Raw genomic sequence first — 10,213 nt, forward strand, 5'->3', positions numbered from 1 at the left:
ATGACCTAATATGGTATTAATTACCTTTTACTTATAAATGTACTTATCTAGCATTTATTTATTCAATAATTTATCAACTTAACGATCTGTTACATAGCACCTAAATGGAAGAAGTCGAAATAAACACATTACTTTCCAGGTTTACTGTAAATCTTTTTAGAAGCTGTCGTTTTCAGGTAGAGCGACTGCAAGCATCAGATTATTATAGCAAAAGTACATTCGCACATTCGCCCGCCAGGCTCTGAGGCGCCGCTGCACGTTCCGAGTGAACGATGCGCTGGCTCTGCTGACATTGCGCCGGCCGGACGCCGAGAGGATGTTTAACGACGTTGATCTCTTTTCTGCCGTAGACGCTCTGACCCCTGAGATGGAGAGCGACCGCAGCAGCGGAAGAACAGATGCTGAAAGGACAATACAAGGTACAAGGGCTCAGATGAGACTATAAATCTCTTTCTTTTTCTTCTTCTCCCCTTCTTTTACACACACACGTACACACACACATTTAGTGTGCTCGCCGTTGGGCCATCGCTGTTCACCATCTGGGCCACTGTACTGGGTCAAGATCATCACTTCTCTTTAGAAACAATGTAATGCTTTCATGGGGGAAAAAAAAAAAAAAAAAACAGGCCTCTATTGAACCGCACCAAACACTTTTCCATCCTGTAGGTGTCCCTTTTTCCTAAAATAGCGCTAAAGCTGCCATTGTAACAATGTCGCGACCAAATATTAAGACATTAAGACAATTTAACAACAAAGAGAATCTGCAATTAACAGCTTGTATTTAGGAATATTTGATGTGAAGAATGGCCCTTACTGACACTTACAAGTATACTGTTATATGTTCTGCTAAAGGCCAGCTAACTTTACCCATTTTTAATCTCAATATAAATGAACACTATTTTATTTTAAACTTCATCATTTTACCACAAACACCTGAAGGATCCTGTGACAGCAGTTTATGCAATCACATTTTCACTTACGTACTGACAAAACCAAACAAAAATGTAGCAATCAGATGTGGATGCAAGAAGGAGGATTGTACCAATTTCCTTTTGAGTTGATGGAAAAACCTTCAATGTGAGATCAATGGCAAAACATGTTGAAAATAATTTACATATACATGTTAGCAGTGGGGTTCAATTTTGTTTCATCCCGAAGAACCTGAAACAGCGAAGTGATGTGAAGAACGAAACAGACAGGACTGTACCTCCATGTCTTGGCCTTTTATTATTAGGTAGTCATTTCAAATATGAACAAAAGTGAAATAATCAGGACTCACCATTTTTGTTTCTCCATGTTAGTTAGCTTGTTCTCTGAGACTAATATATAAAAGGGACCAAAAACGAAGTTATTTTAATTTTCTTTGAAGTTATTTTAAGAGTTGACCGCTGCTATTTTCTGGTAATTGGGACCAGGCTGTGGTGCATTGCAAAAATCTACATGTAATTAACATTAATTGTTTTTGAGTCATATATCATGAAATCACCAGTGTTGAAAATAGATTTTTAAAAGTTTAAAAGGATCAATTTATACCTTATAATTTATATAAATTTATGTCAGCTAGCACACCACTTCCTGATTCATAGAGAATGACATCAAACGGATTGACACTATCGTTTACAATTTGCAGTGGGGCGTCCTCTTTTGTTACTAGTTTTGTTGTTCGTTTGTTACCAGGCTAACGCTACCATTTGAGTTCTGGTTTGGGTGGGGGCATACTTTTCCATGTGCATAGCCAAAAACACAGGTGTCTATTCAGATTTGCACCTGAACCAAGTGGTGTTTCAGCTTAACCATTCCTACCAAAAAAAAAAAAACAACACAAAAAAACCAACAGAAATAAAATCACATCTTGTATTGTATGCTAAAATGTTGCTATCAGGATTTGTTTTGGATATAACCATGACAATCATTTTCATATTTCTGGAGTAATGCTGGGAACAACCAAATCCAAATAGCAAAACACAGGGCAAACATGTAACCCTTTCACCTCCACCAAGGGTAAAAACATCTCCATGCAGTCAAAAGCATCAAACGGTGCAGTTGTGTGTGTTAGCTTTCTTTGCAGAAACAGACGCGTTTGTTTACCGCTCAGGAAATACTAATGAGTCATAAAACCACCAAAAGCGTCTGAATCTCCCCTTTGGTAGCAATAAAAGAGGCCAAATCAATCCATTTTATGAATAAGCCTTGTGCATTTTTAATGCTTTGTTTGTTTGTTCGCCTCTGGGGCTGGGGGAGGGTCGTATGCTTTTTTTTGGGAAGGGCGCACACCGGCGATAACCTCAATGGGCTGTCTGCTATCTGTGTTTACGCACACACAAAACACCGCGCTAAAACATCCTCAATTATTGCACCGAAGATGTGCCGTTTTAAGACACCTGGGGGTGTGGGGGTGCACCTTCATTCGGATTTTGACGTGGAAATCTCGACAGAACATCAAGTTGGACTTGCAAAATGGGTAAACAGTTTAAAGAAAACACAACTTCTCTTTTAATTAAATGTCATCGTCTCATTGTTTGATGTTAGGATTTACACTTTTAATGCAAAGGTATTTAACACATTCAATTAATAGCAAATTTGTGTACTGCACTTTTCGGACTCTAAGCATACAAGGGTGTAATATTTGATTTTTTTTTATTTTAGTGAACATATAAAAACAATTCACATATTTCACGCTGTATATACATTCACACATATCTACAATTATTAATATACATAAAATGTACACGCCGCAAACTTTTGTACACTTATTCAATGTATACATAATTTTTATATTTTCAATTCTATAGTTTCAAAAAAGTTTGGGCACAGCCATTGCTTCACATCTTTTATCGATTTCATAGTTGTTCCAGAAATTGATACCTTGAACATTGTTACCAGGAGACAGTGGTTTGTCTCCTGATGGCTAGCAAGAAAAAAAGACCAAAAAAAAGACCAAATCTTCTCAAATCATGGGAAAAAAAAGTATCTGCTAAATCACTGTCACAATTTACTTTTATATAGTGTATAGTGTTCACAATGTTATAATGAGGCAAAAAATAACCAAGACTTTTGTAAATTAGTCTTTAAGGTTGCAGCTGTGTGCTATTTACCTTCATTTCATTTATATTCAAGCAGACTAACCAGGTTCTAAGCAATACAATAAGCCACCACTCATTGCTGGGTTCAAGACCAAGCCCTGCCATGACAAATGAGTAGATGTCTCCCTCAAAAGTTTATGATTTCTTATATTAATCTTTAAATCCAGAAGTATACCACAAACTATGATCCCAGAGTTGGTAAATATGTATAAGTCCCCTTTTGAATAACAGATGAGTCTTTGCTTTTGTACAATGCAGTGACGACTTTAGACTGCTTAGGTTTAATTAAGACCCTCCCGAACATGAAAAGCTTGTCTCTGCCAACATTCATGACATTTCAACATACTTCTTTCTACTTGCAACTACATTGGGCTCCCGTGTTACGAGATTGATCCGTTCCCCGGTTGGGGTCGTAAGGCGAACTCACCATATGATGGGCAATCCAAATCTATGTTAAATAGCTAATGCACTAGAATCCCTGGTAAAAACATCAAAATTGTACATACATATTAAAAATTGGTACCAAAATAGTATAGTAAATGCTATGCATATATAATATACATGTATACAATCAGAAAACATCATAAATAAAAGATATAGAAAGGATTTATTTACCTTTGAGTGCCGCTTGTTATGCCCATATTCCCTAATAAGGGTTATCTCCTGCATCATTTCCATATAAATCATCTTCTTACTCTTCTTACTCTTCTTACTCTTTAACATCACTAGCAAGCTTGGGACCCACGGCTAACCCTTTCAACTTTGAATTAAACAGTAAAATGCACTATAAATATGGTTTTGTCACCACTCGCGATAGTACAAAGCTTTAGCATTTTGCCATTTTGAAATGAGTGAGGCCGACCAATAGCAGACCAGGATCTCCATGAGGAGACGCTGCCCAATAGCAGACCAACATTGTAGTGACGCAATGCATGGAAGCAGTCAGGCAACAGAACATAAAATAAGTGCAATTATCTAAAACGCCTGCAGGTGGAGACAAAAACACACAAATACAGCCAACCCCCTAGGGTCATGACAGTTGTTTTTGTCGCAAAGCCGGAAAAAGAGGGGACCAAAAAAAACTCAGTATTCCATGTCGCAACATGAAAAAAATGTAGGCTGTAACACGGCAGTCCACTGTTATTTTTTTTTTTAGACAGAGATTTGGCATCATCTTGTGGCATTTTAGGACATTTCAGAACAAGCACAAAATCATCCAATTGGCAAGAAAACAAAACAAAAAAAAAAAAACAGCAGGCAGGTAAGAAGACTGGTGCTGTGGCACATTCACCTAACTTTGGTGATCACTAAGTCTATTTTGTGGTGACTTCAATATGAAAAATAAAAAAGCCAATGAAAGAACTCAGCACCAATTTAGTAAAGATAGGTTCCACTGTAAATGTTTGCAAAGATATTTATGATTTTTCTTTTCCCATCATGAAATAGTGAGACTACCTCTCATGTGCTTGTTTGCCAAGCAAGAAATAAATGAATTAAGGAATAAATAAATTGAAAATGGTCGCTGTATTTTTGTGCTTTTTGTTCAATTAGAGAAGCATTTGTCTGCCACCCGTGTCTCCTCCTGTGCTCTACTTTACCAGCCTGTCTGTATAATTAACCTCCAATGGCAAAAGCATACAAAAACATGAGGTTGATAAATTACACAGAGAGGGAAATAAATAACTAAATGAAGAGGAAGGGGGAGTGTGACGTATCAGCAGTGAATGTGTTGGTATATTCTCCTAACTCAGGGATTCAAGGAGGTGGGGGGAGGGGGTATAATGAGGGCGTAATTTTTAGCAAACTAATTATTTCTATTTGTCTTTTGTCACACTTCTCTAATTCTGCAATATGAACACAGTCGGCGTTTATTAATTGCTTTTTACTGTGTTTTGAATGGCTTCCAAGTGGGAGCAAAGCAATTTTGGCAGGCAGGGTACCACCCCCAAATCCCCCATTTTAAAAATCTTTGCTGTCTGCTATCTCAAAAGTTCTTTTTTTGTTGTTGTTGTCATCATTGTTGTTGTTGCTAGATTTAAGATTAAAACAATTCAAATGAAATTAAAAATTGAAGGAATGTCACTGAAGCAAAAAGGAAAAGGGAAAAAATGTCTGTAATTAATGAATCCCTTAATTGTCTTCATAAAATATTTGCACGGGCGTAATTTGCATAATTTACATGTATTAATTAATCTTTCAAAGGGTTTTTTTTATGCTGAGAGGCCGAAAAACCCTTTGTTTTATTTAGCATCTAATGAAATATGTATTCTCTTTAATTAACTTTTTTGTCTCAATGTGAATGTAAAAATACCAAAGTTTTTGCGTGTTTTAATGAGACTAGTTTGAAAAAACAAAGTGTGACGCAATGTTTTAACATGTGCAAATGAGCTAATGTGTAATATTTAGCACAAAAATACTGTCATGGAATAAAAATGTGCCTATTTGAGGATACCTGTGCTTGTTATTGGACCATTATAAGGTCCATTTATTTTTATGCACATATTGTTCAAACTACAATTTTTTTTATATGTCAATCTATTGAAACCATCAATGAAAGACAAGATTTTTGCAAAATTACTCATATCATTTTCAATTGTTTTTATGCTTTTATTTTGGAGGATATCAACAAGAAAATTAACAACCAGGCGTGCAATTGCATTTTTGTTCCAGGCTCGTTTTTCAACTGCAGATGAGCTAGTTAAACAAAATGCAGACAACTCGTTCCGTGTACCTTTGGTTCATTGTATTTCCAATTCTGAGGTGCAAATCAAAAAACATAAAAAAGGGCAAAGGTGAACCCGAAGCATTGTTTTAACCCATTCTTAGCAGTAGTGCAAGCTAACAGAAGCAGTTTGAGTGCTTTGGTTAATGTAATAGCCACCTCCTGTGTTTCTCCTGCGCTGCCTCAATTGAATATTTTGGTATTTCGATTACATAAAAAAAAAAAGACATTTTTTTTGTTTGATGAAAAACAATCATAAACTGACGACCGAATAACATATTTCCGCTTATTTATGAATGATTTTTTTTTAAATCATTGTTTTAAATTAAAAAAAAAAGAAAGAAATTGTGAGATTTTAGATAGCGGCCTTAAATAATTTAAAAAGTGACGTCAGACCCATAGAAAATACATTTGAATTAGCCTGGTGCTTTCAAAAATGATGAAGTTACAACAACAACTGTCTCAGGATGTCAGCATCAATGTGCAGTAGTTTTGGGCCAATATTGCATTGTGATCGTGTGATAACCATGAGCACAATTATCACAGTTACTGTCTTAAAAATTACCTCTCTATTGTTTTCCATTGAACACATCATATTTTTCAAACCAAATACTGAAAATATGGTACATTAAGAAATGTGAATTAAGAAACATTCTTTTTGGTTTTTAATTGTTCTTAGCAAGTCACTCTGCCGTCACTGATAAGCAACCTTTTAGAAAAAGATCTCCTACTTATCCTGCATGCATGCCAAGAAAGGGAAATGAAAAAAAAAAAAAAAAAGCCATTTAGTTATTTTCAAAGACGCGGCCATTTGAGCGCACCACAACTCCACAAATGTCCCATTTGAGGCACATGAGGCTTTGAAAAACACCCTCAACATTGATATAATTTCAAAATAACTTTGAAGAACTTGCAATGTTATCGCTCGTGACTTAAAATTAAACGGAAAGCACATTTGTTTGACTACCACCCACATAAATCTGTTTTTCATTAAAATGAGCACTTAAGAGTATGGAGGGCGTGATAAGCACCGTCACTTGTTTATCATTGATAAAGTTTCATCCGATTATCTCCCAAAAGTTAACTAACTAACCTTGGATTATTACCAATGGGAGCACACATCTTCCCTGGACTGGACGGGATTGATTATAACATTTTATTTTGCAGATCTAAGCATTGGTGTTGATAGACAAATTATGACACTGCATTTTTGCAGGTGCAAAATATTTGACAATCCGATCCAGCCAATGAGATTTTTGTAAAGCCTCATTTTAACATAATTTTAAGATCCTCAGCTACTGTAGAATATGACTGTTGTCATGTCTGCATCACGTCGTACATCCCACGCCGCTAAACGTCTTTGTATGCATTTTGTCTTCAGCATTAAATTATTTAGCCGCGCTGCCATAGAGAGGCGGACACCACGTTAAAGGCATTACCGTAGCGCTGCTCCGGCAGAGGAAAGGTAATAAACATCTGACAAGCTTCCTGACAGATACTTTTAGCACTGTGGCATTTCCGAGATGAGCACGTTCTTGCAGGAAATGGACAAAGCTCGTTAGGTTAGCGCTGTCTGAAAGTATCATGCCGCTTTGGCTAAATATGTCAAACGTCTTTGTAATGAAGTACTGTCACTATTTTGTTTTAATAAACCACTAATCTTCATCAACAGCTATTAAATCATGTTTTGAGAAGTTGATTAAAAATATGTTTTTCTACATTTTGGAACCACACAAGTTGAAATAACATCTGACCAAGGTTGCAGTATTATAGTTCTTAAAAAATAGTGAAACAACAAAAAACTGAAATAAAAAAAAAAATGAAAACGAAAATGTTTTTCTAAACTAATTCAAACTAGCCAATTACAGTGGCAATGTCCTCAGTTTTTGTATTTGTTAGTTGCTATCAGACATTAGCCTTAGACATTATGTAACTATTAGTATTACTTTTAACATTTAACTTTAACTAAAGATTAGTTTGGTTATTTGTAGTCACTCTTAATGGAGGGGCAGGCACAACAGCGACAAAATAATTTGCATACATGCCTAAAAGTTAGTTGAGGGGCATAAACCCCTTTCTTTGAATGAATTTCAATGTAAACTTTCTACGCCCCTTTCTTTGCATGAATTTCAATGTAAACTTTCTACGCTAATCCTTCCTGTGGTAAATAAAACATTCACTGCCCGAGTACAGTTCAGTTGTATTGAACTTTTTTATACATTTAATCTTTTATGACTTTGTTTGTATTGAACTTTTTAATTTTAATTGATTTTTTTCAAGTTTGAAAAGTTCGGTTAGTTTCTGCAAGCCATCTCAAGTTTTATCATCGGTGGCTAATTTTGGTCTTTGTGTTGCAGATGGACGCCTCTTCCTGAAAACTGCAGTGATGTACTAATAGTGGCAACTGGAGCTACGTGCTCGAAGAAAACCTTGTGGGAAAGGGCGGTTAAAAAAAAATAAAATAAAATAAATAAAAAAATGGAAACCAAGGATGGAAAAGATTCTCCAGAGTCCATTCCCAGGGTGATTTAGTTTTTGGAATGACGTGGAGCTGCTGCTTGAAAGGAATGCTGGAGGAAGGGGTGTCTGAATGTAGAATAGGAGAAGGTTTTCTCTCCTTGGGATTTGGGCTAGTTTCAACCAGATAAAAAGCAGCTTTGGGTCGTACATGTCGAGCACAGTCAAACCTTGGTACAGACTCATCCGCCCGTAGCACTGAAAAATTGTTTTTAATACCAGTGACATGAATTCACCTGTTTTTGTACTTCAAATTTCAATTTTGAGATGCAAAAAGAAAAGAAAAAAAGAAATGTCCAGGCAAAACCGTTTTTTTCTTAGAAGAATTTGCAATCAAGCTTCCTTTTCACCATTGTTGTACATATATTGCTAACCGTGATAGGACAACTGGAACAAAATGATATGATATCATGTAAATATAATGTCATGCAGTAGAACTAATAGGCAAACAATACACCAATCATGTAAACTTTTTTTCAGTTTGGGTTTTTTTTTTCTGTTGTATTCCTGAGCCATTATTCTTTCTGATAGCTGCAACTTTGTTGAGAAAGCATGCAGGCATGATGTAAATGTTTGTCCTGGAATTATGATATTTAATAATAAATCCTATATTGTGCTGAACAAACATTTAGGGTTTTACTCATTACCACACAAAAGAAGTTTCAAACTGAAGACTTTTCCTCTTGTACGCTCGTTCTGTACTCTTTGTAACAGAGGTGATATTTGTTGGAATTTTGGTGTACACCTTGGATGATTTCGAGGCCTCAACGTGAGCATTGTTTTCTTTTTTTTGTTTTTTTTTTTAAAGCGAAACAAGACTCTTGAGAACAATGTCGTCATTGTGTAACAAGTTCCCCTGAAAAAAAAAAAAAAAAACCCACTTTTTTTTCCATGGCTTTCCCGTTGTACCAATGGATAAAAAGTGAACTTTTTTCCTGAAAGACTTTTCAACATGTGTGTATATTCTTATAGAAATAACCCGATGTCACTTTTGAGCATACGTGTTTCAATCAGAAGAAGACTCCTGTGTGTATTTTATCACTGATAACTTATATAGCTTCTTGTTTCTCCCTCTCAAAATCATCTCTTCATTGTACTTCCAATAATGTTGACAATAAATCCATGTGAGCGTGAGAAAGGGGGTGCACCATCTCTTTTTTTCCATGTATGTAATGGTTAGGTAAGGGTGAGCAGAAGGTTACCCCAAAAAAATGCAGGTATGATATACTGTAGAAAATGACTGAGCATATTGTTCTTCTTTTTTGTATAGCAGTGAAAGAAAATGTATACGAATAATCCTTTATGCTTTGGGAGTGTTTCTGGGATGGGGGTGGGCACTTTTGACTTCCATGTGTGTTTTTTTTGTTTTTTTTTTTTTGGCTGTGGAGAACCACACATTATGTAAATGAGGATGTGACCAAGTTGACTGTAAATAAATTATTCCTTGTGTTCTTTCAAGTGTATGATGCTACTTGGCCAAAACGCACCACCAACATGTCACAACATGTTTCATAAATCAAACTTGCCAGATTTGTTTTATGGGGGGGACACAAGCTTGGTATTCATGCAGGGGCTATGTTCAACCATTAGAAATTGCGTCTCGAAAGTAAAGCGATTTTAACCTTAAATTGGTAAATATTTAAATATAAATAAATAAAACAACCCCTACATGTGTGAATTGAATGAAAATAAGATTTTAAAATTTACCAGAATGTCACTTATAAGGTTTTGGCCCCTGTGAGTGGCCCCAGTGATTATGGCATATTTCATACACAAACTCAATATAATTTACATAAAAAATAGAGCATTCAAAAGCATTTATGAACAAAAAAAGTAAGACATTTAAAAGCATAGTAAAGATAAAAAATGTTGACTAAAAAAAACATCCAGT

General features: G+C 35.7%; 1 protein-coding gene across 2 annotated transcripts in view; it reads left to right on the top strand.

Moving 5' to 3' along the window:
- dachd (dachshund d) overlaps nucleotides 1-9,780 on the top strand; it is a 155,289-nt gene extending 145,509 nt beyond the window's left edge. For both annotated transcript variants that reach the window (XM_088415727.1, XM_088415728.1), the window contains exons 10-11: nucleotides 351-419; nucleotides 8,163-9,780. In XM_088415727.1, coding sequence (XP_088271853.1) covers nucleotides 351-419; nucleotides 8,163-8,200 — 107 coding nt within the window. In that variant the 3' untranslated portion in view covers nucleotides 8,201-9,780. The remainder of the gene's footprint in view (nucleotides 1-350; nucleotides 420-8,162) is intronic.
- Nucleotides 9,781-10,213: the final 433 nt, after the last annotated feature.

This window comes from Hippichthys cyanospilos, chromosome 5 (assembly GCF_059441005.1).
Source record: "Hippichthys cyanospilos isolate Australia breed blue-spotted pipefish chromosome 5, RoL_Hcya_1.0, whole genome shotgun sequence".
Lineage (NCBI taxonomy): Eukaryota > Metazoa > Chordata > Actinopteri > Syngnathiformes > Syngnathidae > Hippichthys > Hippichthys cyanospilos.